General features: G+C 38.2%; 1 protein-coding gene across 4 annotated transcripts in view; it reads left to right on the top strand.

Annotated features, from left to right (window-relative positions):
* The window catches only part of GRHL2 (grainyhead like transcription factor 2), a 155,031-nt gene that overhangs the window by 79,761 nt on the left and 63,082 nt on the right, over positions 1–12,188 (top strand). For all 4 annotated transcript variants that reach the window (XM_081070220.1, XM_081070222.1, XM_081070219.1 and 1 more), the window contains exon 8: positions 11,222–11,316. In XM_081070220.1, coding sequence (XP_080926346.1) covers positions 11,222–11,316 — 95 coding nt within the window. The remainder of the gene's footprint in view (positions 1–11,221; positions 11,317–12,188) is intronic.

Here is a 12,188-nt window from a genome sequence, read left to right as displayed (position 1 = left end):
TGTTTTTTGCTTGGGGCCTAATATTTTTCTTTCTTCAGAGATGCATTTAATGAAACCTCAAATAACCCAATGGTCTCACATTTTTAAATATTATTTGATTAGCTTAAAATATTACAAAATATCTGGAGATACAGTCCGAGAATTTCATGAGACTCATCTGTTTACTGAACAAAACTACAGAGCTGGTCTTTTTCAGTCGTCCTCCAGCATTTATGAGAAGCCTCTCTCTCACTGTGCCTTTCAACAGAAAGAAATTTACGGTCTTCTCAGTACCCCCAAGTGTGAAATTAGGCAAATCTAAAGTTTTTCTTCTTTGTTTACAAAACCTAAAACTTGCCAAGGGAAAGTTTTTCCAAAATTAAATCAAGCTCTTTGAGGTTGCAGAAGCCAAAATACGGTGAAGCTAATCTGACGAAAGTTCTTTGAACAGGCTCCAGGAATGTGGAGCCGCCACTAGTTTTTCTGCTCTTGAAAAGACAAGTATTGAAATAACTGAGTGCTAAATAAATGGGCATCTCATCATTGTTTGACAATCCTGTGAGGTAGGTGCTGGTTTTCTTTCCATTTCACAGATCAGGAAACCAGCTTAGAGAGCTTATGCAGCTTTTCTGAGGTGGCTGCTGATTCAGTTGAACTCTCACCAACAGTCCCCAGATGCTGCGGTCAGCATTACAGAGGAAAACAGTGACAGCAGCAACAGCTTCCCTCCTTGGAAGGACAAATTTACCCTCTTCAAGAAGTATACCATATTTCCCCAAAAATGAGACCTAGCCGGACAATCAGCTCTAATGCATCTTTTGGAGCAAAAGTTAATATAAGACCCGGTCTTATTTTACTATAATGTTTTACTATAAGACCCATGTCTTATATAAGATCCGGTTCTTATATTAATTTTTTCTCCAAAAGACGCATTAGAGCTGATTGTCCAGCTAGGTCTTATTTTTGGGGAAACATGGTAGTTAACAGAATTAGAATTTCAATTTTTAAAATAATATCTACATCCTCTAATAATTGATGGAAAATAAGCAGGAATAGCACAATGAGTAATTCAAATAGCAGTTATTGCAAAAATCATTCATGTAACAAACTAGAATAGCCAATGCAGTCTCCCCCCACCCCAGCCCCCCCATCACACACTTAACAGACTTACCTTCCTATGTGTGTTAACCAGTTTTCTGTGTGATTGGGTGGCCAGGGGCAATTGGAAAGGTTGAAAATAGAAGTTAATCTGAGTGGATCTTGAGTAGTTGAAGGGATTGTGCTTGTGGTTCAAATTAAGTAAAAGATAATCCATGTGAGGATTTACAGTTCTTGTAACGTGTCTGTGACCTGCACCTCCAATTACTTAAAAGTCATTTCTTTTGTTTGAATCTGTTCAGTCTGCAACTCAAAATACAGTTATATGTGTTTGAAAATCATTTCTGACACTAGAGTTGGTCTTTGAGAGACTATTGAATGTTTTATCATAGAACAGCAATTCTCAAGACTTACTGCTACTAATAAAGTAACATTATTTGAGAAAGAGTTTAATTTTTTTTTATAAATTAGTGTTGGTTTAACCGGGAAGTATTACAGTTTCTGGAAATATTATCTGGGGTGGGAAGAGGTTAGGAACTATTGTTCTAGAAGGAGGGAGCCCTGTTTGTAGGTCTGAGATGATTACAGCTTATTAGCCACTTTAGGCAGTAACTTCTATTCCTAAGTGCCCATAACTTCTCGTCCCCACACCTACCCTTAAGACAGGTAGTATATTAAATAACAAGAGAAAGAATGGGAAATTAAAATAAAACATGACTAGTTCATACAGTGTACAAGAATAAGTTATTTACCAAAGTACTAGCCATGTCTTCATTCATTCAACAAACTGTCAGAAAGTTATCAGGCACTATTTATTTATTTATTTAAATTATTTTTTAAAAATTTTTATTGGGGAATATTGGGGAACTGCGTTTTTCCAGGACCCATCAGCTCCAAGTCATTGTCCTTTAATCTAGTTGTGGAGGATGCAGCTCAGCTCCAAGTCCAGTAGCCGTTTTCAGTTGCAGGGGGCGCAGCCACCATCTCTTGAGGGAATTGAACCGGCAACCTTGTTGTTGAGACCTCACTCTCTAACCAACTGAGCCATCCTGCTGCCCCTCCAGAAGCTCAGCGGCAGCTTGTTGTCTTCAGTCTAGTTGTGGAGGGTGCAGCTCACTGGCCCATGTGGGAATCGAACCAGCAACCCTGTTTGTTCAGAACTGTTTGTTCAGCCATCCAGCCACCCAGGCACTATTTTTTCAGAGACCAAATAGTTTGAAGAGACAAAATAGATTGAAGGTAAATCTCAGTGAGTAACATAGATGAATGAGAAGAGCTTAATTTTAAGCCCATCTCGTTGATTTAAATTCAGAGCTAGAAGCCATCCATGGTGCATATATAGGCACATAAGCATGTGTGCTTATGTGTCTACACATAGGTCTACACATGGGTCTAAACTATTGTGAGTTTGAAATCAAGTTTACAGATCAGGATCAACATTCTTAGAAAAATGAAATCAAATAGAATTAAAAATACTAACATACATGGAACACAGTAATGGGTTGCAATGTAAAATGCTTTTCTTACTCTAAATTTATGCTTAATACAATGGAAAGCTATAACATTGGCCTATACAATTCCTTCTCTAGAGACAGAAAGGTGAATCCAACACAAATAAAATGCCAACTTTAGCCTAAAGGGAAAATTCCAAGAAAGATCCCATCTTAAATGATATCTGTGAGGGTATGATAATAAACCATGGAGAGTAAATACTAATGATATTATTAATTCCTGCTTTGATATTGAAGAGTCACATTCTGAGTCACAAACTATGTCTTCATAATTTCAGCCATCATTGTTCCAGATTATGTATGGAAAGGTGTTCATTTGAAAGGTTGTATATTACAGAAATCAAAGGGCTCTGGTTTTGTATGTAGACAGAACTTCTTAGGTTCCAGTTTGGCCCCTTAAAAACTGTCAGGGAGGGGAGGTACTTAATACATTTTCTTGTTTCCTGTTCTACAAAGTAGGATTAATAAAAAAAGCTACTGATCAGAATTGTTAAAGGTAATGTCTGTGAAGTATATATATTTAGCACACACTCGGCTCTCAAAAACTGGTGCTATTCCTATTATTTGCTCAGGGGCCAGGACCAAATGATGGAAATACATTTAGTGCCTCTAAAACTCAGCTCAAGTGTCAATATACTTGAGGAAACCCAGGTTACCTCGGACTTGGGAAAAGCATTGTAAAGGAAATAACTCATTAGAGTTCTTGTGAGTCATTCAGGTTTTACCGTAAGAAGGTGCTGCTTTGATTTTGAAAAACAGAAAAAAAAATCTCAGAACTTACTTGGACTAAGGTTTATTTATTCTACCCATTTCAAGTCAGAGCGAATCCTCCTAGAATGGCTCTTGACGGTTTCCTGCCTTTCAGCTGATCCTCTTTGACCTTTGCAGACAGAGGGGAACAGAGGTTTGAGGACAGGTGAGATGGGGGAGGTAGGGAGCAGCGTTGTTCCCAACATGCCCTGGGGGACTAGCAGGGCCTGTTGTCTTAGATATTGTCTCTCTTTTGTAGATGAGGAAATATAAGTTCAGAGAGGTTCCATAACTCACTGAAGGTCGCAGGGCTTGGTGAGAGGAAGACGGAAATTAAATTCAGGTCTGTGTGTCTCCACCACCAGTGTCCTTTCTTCCTGTGCTTTGGGTGCTGCCCTACAAATGGTTTCCTTGTATATCCTGACCCGAAATATACAAACTACACTGAGTTCTTAGCTTTGAAAACAAATCTTCGGCGGCCATGTATGCACACAGAATTAGCAGTAGTGCCCTGAGCTATTTTCAGCATTCCAGGTTCGTTATTTCACTAGTCCAGACAGAATGTACAGCTTTTAGAAGAGAAGCAATTTTTATATTAATTATACCACTCCTTTTAATCTCCAACAATATATACAAAAATAATTAAAAGGGGGTAGTTATAATTTACCAAGCATGTGAAACTTAATTAAGGTGAAAGAATTCAAAGTTCCTTTGATGGCAGTCCAGAATCACACTTACACATACAACCAGTTTGAAGAAAACCCAATCTACAAAAGTCTATTAATAGACTACTGATTATATGCAAAAAATAAAAAAGATAACAAAACAATTTACCATCCTGCTGTCCATGACAGTTAAAATAGAATCCAATGCCGCCATTTCTGTGCAGAATGTAACTTGCCTGAAACACGCATGAAAACATTGTACACTCACCTATGCTCAGCTGCCCTTTGCTGAAACACTGTAAAATTTATCCTCATTCCCCTCCCCGTTTCCTCAGAAGGGCTAACTTTGGAACTTTTCTTTCAGTCTTCATAGTGCCTACAAGATATGGAGATATTTTCTATGCTCCTCTCCAGTGCAGCAACACAGCCTTGCCCTCCTTTGTCAAAGAATTTGCAATCATCCTAAAATGTCTAGTCTGTCTGCCTCATTGAACTTTCCTCAGCACTTCTCTACCAGCTAGTTGCCATGCAGGGTGTGCTGGTTTTTCTCTGTAAGGTGTTAATATCTGGTGACAATTTATTGTTTGATTTGCAAGATAAATACAGGCAGTGGTTAAAAGTTTGGCTTTGGGCACCAGACAGACCCGGATTCGAATCACAGGTTGGCCTGTTACCAGCCATGTGATTTTCTACAAGCCGCAACTTCTCTATAGGAGGAATCTACCTTACAGAGTGGTTGTGAGGGTTAGATTTGGTAACCTTGGTTAAAGGTGTGGCACTTAGTAAGTTCTCTGTTTGTGGCTGTTATTAATATCCCAAGAATATCTGCATTTTAATATCAGGAGATGACAATGCCCTTCACTCAAAGGGATGAGTGTTTTAGGATGGTATTCCAGACTTGAGAACAAGCAGACTTCTTGGAGCAGGTGGTACTCAGGTTTCACCATATAGGTAATTGCCTGATGCTCGTATATGTGGTGTTTGTGTCCACCCAATAGGGGTAATCTTTTAGGAAGGAGAACAATCTGTCACATGGACTTCACTGATGGTGTAAGACCTCAACGACAGACATAGTGCTTTCTAAGACCATGTGTGGAGTGAACCAAATGCACCCAAAGGATTCAATCATTTCAGTTCACCATAGAACAGTGCTACCCAAAGTGTAGTCTGCAAAAGGGCAGCATCACCCCACCTGGGAGCTCAGAAGGCAAATTCTGTGCCACATCCAAGACCTACTGACTCTCTGGAAGTGGGCCTAGCCAACTGCATTTTACCAAAGCCCCACAGATGATTCTGATGCACCCCAACATTTGAGAAGCACTGTTATAAAACATTCACTCGGGCACATAAGGTACAGGAATCCAGACTCATCCTACCTCTCTGGGGGGCACCCTAAGGTGCCCTAGAGGATGTATATGGCTGTGCATTCCTGCACTCCTCACTCTGACACTCCAAGGGCACACACGGTCTTAGAGAGGATCCTGGAAAGTTTAGTTATATCGCTGGCAACATGACATTAACAATGAGATCAACTTTGCTTTTATTTCATTAGCAGACTCCCATTTCTTCTTCCTACGGTTTCATTCTTCCCGATGCTTTAAACGAGTTATGTACTTTAGGGTTGTCCCTTTCTGTACAAATTACTAATATTAATAAGAACTACCTTTAACTCAGATTCAATTGGCATACATTTTTTAGAGACCCACTTCAGCCAATCATAATTTTGTTCCATCATGCTGTTTTTTGGAAACATTTCAGCCATTTTCCTATTTATCTCCTCTGCCTCACCAAGTAGATGTTAGTGTCATTAGATATTTACAAACCAGTGTATGACACATGTAGCTTTTATGGTGTCTCATCATTTTTTAAGAAAAAACAAGCCCAATCAAAATGTAATGTTTTCACAATTAATGTCCTTTCTAATTCTTTTAAAGTGGGGTGATTATTTTTCAGCTATGGTGCTATCATGTAAAAACAAGCCATTCACTAAAAGCCCATGACTTCCGATCATAAGGGGGAATCCCAGATGCAGGGGATTGAATGGTGATCCTCAAGAATGATACGTCTATGTTCTAACTTCCCGAAGGTATATATGACCTCATTGGGGAAAAATGTCTTTGCATACGTAATTAAGGATCTCAAGGTGAGATTATCCTGGACTAGGGTGGACCCTAAATTCAATGACAAGTTCTTAGCAGAGAACGGAGAAATAGACACAGACGCACAGAAGAGAACAGCATTTGAACACAGAGGCAGAGATTATAGTGAGGCATTTCCAAGCCCAGGGACATCGCGGATCGCTAGCAACCACTGGAAGCTAGGAGACAGGCACAGAACCTATTATTCCTCAGAGCCTCCAGAAGGAACCAACATCTTGGTTGGGAACTTTTGGCTGTAAAGCTGTGAGAGAGTAAATTTCTGTTGTTTTAAGCCTCCAAGATTGTGGCAGCTCTAAGAAACCAAGTTCATTACACCAGCTCGTTACAGTGCCTTTTACTCGTTGCAAATGGCAACATTTACAAAATTTGGGTTTGAGACACTTGCTTGAGGAACTCAGTTAAGGAAGGCTTAAAAACCAGGTTGTTGAATTCCTATTTTTACACCATAGGTCATAAGCCCTCAAGCAAACAACACTTATCAAAGGGCATTAACACAGTTTTCAGAACAGGAGACACATCTCTTAGCATTTTATTCATTGGACCCAAGTATGCCTGTGGACCAGGCAACGTCAGTATGCAGAAGCTGTTTAGTCTTTTAGGAAACGTAGTCCTGAAAAGGTGGTAGAGCTATTTTACCATCTGTAGGTAAATGGCTTAGAGACTGAAAACAAAGGATAGAGATGAATAGGCATTACTTGTATTGCAGAAGGGTAGAGAACAGTGTGACATCATCTCTTAGTTATATTTTTTTGTTTAGAATGTCTGTGGATTCGTTCATTCACTTATTCATTTATTCAGCTACCTTATGGAGTGCAGCTAGTCTGTATGATGGTAAGCACTGAGAGAGCAGCGGTATTTAAGATAAAGTCCCTTGCCCTTCTATAACATATATAGCCAATGGGAAATGCTGGTGATAAGTAAATATATAAAATATTGGTATGTGCTATGAAGGCAATAAACAGGTAGTGCAGCCACCCAATAAAAAGTAGCCTCATCAATCTTTTTGTGTTTTGTATTTGGCATGAAAAGGTAGATTAAACATCATCTGTTGTTTGTGTAAATAAGTAGACAAATAGTGTTGTTTATTTACTTGTCAATTTATTTATATTCTGTCTCCTTCTGGACTGTAAGATTCACAAGACCAGGGACCTAGTCTTATTCTATGCTGTTTCCCAAGTGGGAGGACACTTATCTGGCACCTAGCAGGCATACAGTAAATACTAGTTTAATACATTTTTTGATTAAGTGACTATGATAGAGAGAAAGTGACGAGACCCTGTGTAAGATTAGGGCAACCAGAAAGCATTTTATTTGTATTGGTATTGCATTTGCTTTTAAAAGAAATTCTTTTCTTTTCTGAGCTAGTACATTTTTTTCAGGTGAGAAAATCTTCAGGTGCAGAAGCTACGGAAAAAATAAAACCTTATAATGCAGTAACTTAGGACATCGAGGATAAGTGTTGGACGAAACCACTTTGGTTTGTCTTTATTTCTAGATATATTTGCTTTCTTAATTTATGATTGACCTAAAAGGTTTTTTTGGTTTGTTTTTAAGTCTTATTAAAGACTTAAAAACAAAATTGCAAGACTATTCTTTTAAAATAAATACCTATGAAGAATCGGGGAACTCAATTTCTTTAAATTCAGTGGTCTGCTTTGCTCTTCAGATTTTTTATAGATTGGCTGGCCTGCTGGTTTGCATTTAAAATCATGCACTGGTTTGCATTTAAAATCGTCCCCAATACAGTCATAAAGCCTTATTCTAAATTTGTAGATTATAAAATGGTTTTCTTTTGCTTTCTATTTTATCTCTTAGCTTTAAATATTTACTTTAAAATCAATAAGAAAATATGAACACCTTAAGAGAAAAATGAGCAAAGGACAAAACAAGAAATTTGTTGGATAAATGAATAAAAATAAAAACAAAAGAGAAAGAGTATAAAGAAACACCAAGAGCCAGAAAGCAAGCAAAAGAGGGTTCTACCTCTTTAGCAATCAAAGAATTGCAAATTCAAATACGTTAGCATGTTTTGCATATCAATTTGGAAAGAAATAAGAACTCATACACTGTTATTGTGAATATAAATGGTTTCATCCTTTCCAAGGACAATTTAACAAAACGAATGAAAAAGCCTCAAGAATATATTTGCTGTTGACCTATAAATTTCACTTCTGAGAATATATCTTAATGAAATAATTAAGTAATTAAATGAAGTGATATTTAAGGTAAGAAAGTATTGGACATCATTTAAGTGATCAACAAGAGCAAAGTAAAGTTATAGCACTTTATTTTAATTCAATATAATAGTATTTGGCCATTAAAAGTATTTTTCACAAGTTTATTTATTGACATAGTAGGAGGAAAAAGCAAATTAAAAATAATTGGTACAGCACTGTAAAAATATTGACATATTTTGGAAAAAGAGAGAGAGACAGATAGGAAAAATGAAGTATATACAGATGTGTTTTAGTGGTTGTGGGTGAGTAGATTGTGGCTGCTTTTAAACATTTTTCTTGCTTGTTCATGGTTCTGACTTTCCTATGGTATACACACTAGATTTTATAGTAAAGTGTGTTTGTTTTATTTAAAATGTAAAGGTATATAGTTTTGCTTTAAAGTTTCCCTGGGAAACCAACAGATACATAGACAAAGGGCATGAACAGGCAGTTTATATAAGGAGACGTCTGGCTATACTGGATGTGAAAATATGCTTGAACTCATAAGCGATAGAAGAAACGCAAATATAACATCATTAGGATAGCACTTTGTACTCAGGGGATTGGCCAAAAAAGTAGAAATTTAATGAGAAAGGGGAAACAGAATTCTGGTTGGCGTCTAGAATGACATGACCTACGGTGAGTCTGGAGGGCCTTTCTGGAGAGCACATCTAAGTAGGTTTTTCTGTGACCAACCATTAATCAGGGCCCATAATAAGGAGTTTTATTAAAAAACAAAATCAAACTGGCTTTGTTTTATTATGGATTATTATGAAATTATTATTATTATTATTGAATTTGTTTTATTATATTATGAACAGAAAAAGCAAATAGGAGTACTACTCCTTTCAACCTAATTCACATAAACAGAAGAAGTTCTGTTAAGTATTTCTTCTCTTAAGTTCTATTAAGAGAAAGTAGTTAAAATCTTGGTAAAGGACCACATGAAGATAGATTTTGTGATAAATAAGGAGGGAATGGCTAAAAATGATTAGATGTGTGAACTTTAGGAAAGCCGACTTCAAAATTTCACGCCATTAACATAGAAAACTTGTTAAAGCCTCGAGAAGCCACCAGCCCTGGAGTGATAGGGCAACTTAGCCGAACACGGGATGAGGAAACAACCATTTGGCCAAAAACATGTCAGATTTTGTAGACAATGCACACTTTATAATATATCGTGAAAGTCAGTTATAGTAACTAACTCCTAACTCAGAAAGAAAAGTATTTAAAAAGATTTTATATACAAATAGACCACCAATGCTGTTAGAATCGAGCCTTCCTCGGACCGCCATTGTGAGGTGGGGTATGATGGCACAGAGAAGTGTGTAGGGCCTACACGATAGGTCATGGTGTGAGATTTAGCCTTATAAAAAATGATAAAAAGCACATGATCAGAGGTTCAGTTTAGAAAAATAATCATGGAAGCTTACAGAGAAAGAACATACATGATTAGGTGATCAATTTGTGAATAAACCAGGCCTCAAATGAAAGCAGATGGGGGAGGGGAGTGGCCGGTTAGCTCAGTTGGTCAGAGCGTGGTGCTGGTAGCACCAAGGTTGCCGGTTCAATCCCTGCATGGGCCACTGTGGGCTGCACCCTCCTTGAAAAAAAAAAAAAGAAAGAAAAGAAAAGCAGATGGGCCTTTGCATGATGCTACACAAGCAGGACATGACCAATGTTTATTTAGTACACAAGGGACAGCAGTAAGGTAGGATGTCATATCTAAGGAGGCCGAGAGTAGGGAGAAAAATCCAGGTGGTAAGCATACTGGAAGCCTCAGGAAGCAGTGAGCATTAAGACAAGGAATATTGTGACCAGACCTAAAGACCAACTAAGGCAGGGACAGTGGACACAGTGAGTAATAAAGATTTTTGTGGCAGGTCTTCTTGTGGTGCCAGCGAGCTAGAGACCACCAAAGGGTTCAGCTCTGGGGAGAGGGGATGATTTGTGGTTGACGATCACCATGGAGTGCTGTGCAGCTGCAGTTAGAAACAGGCGTGCGGTCAGACTCGGAAAGGGCCAGAGCTAGGCTTGCCACATAAAATACAGGTGCCCAGTTAAATTTCAATTTCTGATATACAACAAATACTTTTGTAGGATAAGTATGTCCTGAATATTTGTTAGATCTGGCAATCCTAGCCATAGCACAACACAATCTGTGAGAATGAAAGCTGTGTACACAGGCAAATTAACACAACTCATAAGACTATATCTCCAACACGTTAATAGCTATTGTGTTTATGGAGGCAGATAATGGGGATAAAAAGAGTAAATAAATATTCCATAAATAGAGAAATGAAGAAGAGAGGGCCTTAAATGGACAGGTGGTGATAGTGAGCTGAGTATGATTATCTCAACTTTCTGTAGCCAAGTCCAAAAAGAAGTTAAAAAATAAGTTGTGCAGCACTCTCTTGGAATTTCTTCACTGAAGTCCTGATGACACTACATAGCTGTTAAACACAATGTTCTGTTCTACAAAACAATCCCTGTGGGATATTTTGGTGCTTCCAGCAAAATTAAGTGGCAGGAAAGTGAGTAGGAGAGGAACGAAGGACTCAGGAAGAAAAGAAAACGATAATTTTGGAAACCTGGTTAAAAATGAAACTAATGAACAAATCAGTTAGGAACGTTGCTTCACCTAGATTTACTCTTTTAATCGAGGAACATGCTTACATTCTTATAGATATTATAAAAGAATAGCAAACATAAATTCTTAACTGTTGCCATAGAGAAAGCCAGGAGAAGAGGCAGTTTCCATTTCCCCATTGGAAAATGATAGTTCAATACATGTCACTGTAACTCTTACTCTTTTCAAACCTTGTTCTTTCTTAATGTTACAGCTGATTACAAGGAGAGCTTCAATACCATTGGAAACATTGAAGAGATTGCATATAATGCTGTTTCCTTCACTTGGGATGTGAATGAAGAGGCAAAGGTGAGTGGAAAAGGAGCATTGATTCATTGTTCAGACCTTTTAAATAATGTCCTTTCTCTGTGGATGATTTTTTACAAAGCATTTATAGGTAGGAAAAGACGTGTTAACTTGAGGACAATAGGAAACGAACCTATTACCTTTCTCTAGAAGTCGCTCACATTCAATTATGAGCAGCTAAATTGCCTTTCGGGGGGTAAAGGAGAAAAGGGAGTATACCTGTTCCTCTCTGGCCTCCTGCAGAATGTCCCAAGCTACGTGTCCTTCCCAAACCTCCCAGACTCCATTTTAGTCCTTGGTGCTGGTAAGAGTAGGCCAGAAACCCTTTTCTACCTGCACTGCAGATTTTTTTCCAGTCTTTCTCTAATGGCTGCCTTTCTTAAAGGCAAGAAAATTCAGAGCTAATGTCTTCATCGGTATGTGACTGGGCATGCCTCCTGACCCCTGGACTCCTTCGGGTATAACCTGGAGGGAGGGGGCAGGAAGCAGGGCTGCAGGTCTCTTAACTTCTGTGACCTTGAGCCATTTTTTTCTTGTTGACTGCCTAAGCTTTTTCTCTTTCTCTCTGATGCCAGTACAGTTAAGAAGAGCAACGGTAAAATCACCAGCAAGGTGTGCCCTGATGTCCATTGTTGCACTGGTTTGGATAAAAAAGTGAGACTCGTTGATACTTGATTTGCCTTCCAGCCACGAGTCTATGAGTTTATGAAAACTCCAAACTTTTCTGCTCTGCCCATTCTTCTTTCTTTCTTTTTTTTCAGGCATGCTGCCTTATTGGTTTTTAGGCGGCTTGCTTTTATTTACTTATTTATTTATTTTTATTATTATTTTTAAAATTTTTAAAATTAGTTTCAGGTGTACAAAACAATGTAATA

The sequence above is a fragment of the Rhinolophus hipposideros genome, assembly GCF_964194185.1.
Source record: "Rhinolophus hipposideros genome assembly, chromosome: 13".
Taxonomy (NCBI): Eukaryota; Metazoa; Chordata; class Mammalia; order Chiroptera; family Rhinolophidae; genus Rhinolophus; species Rhinolophus hipposideros.
The sequence above is the reverse complement of the archived record's forward strand: the minus strand, read 5'-3'. Positions and strand labels throughout refer to the sequence as shown.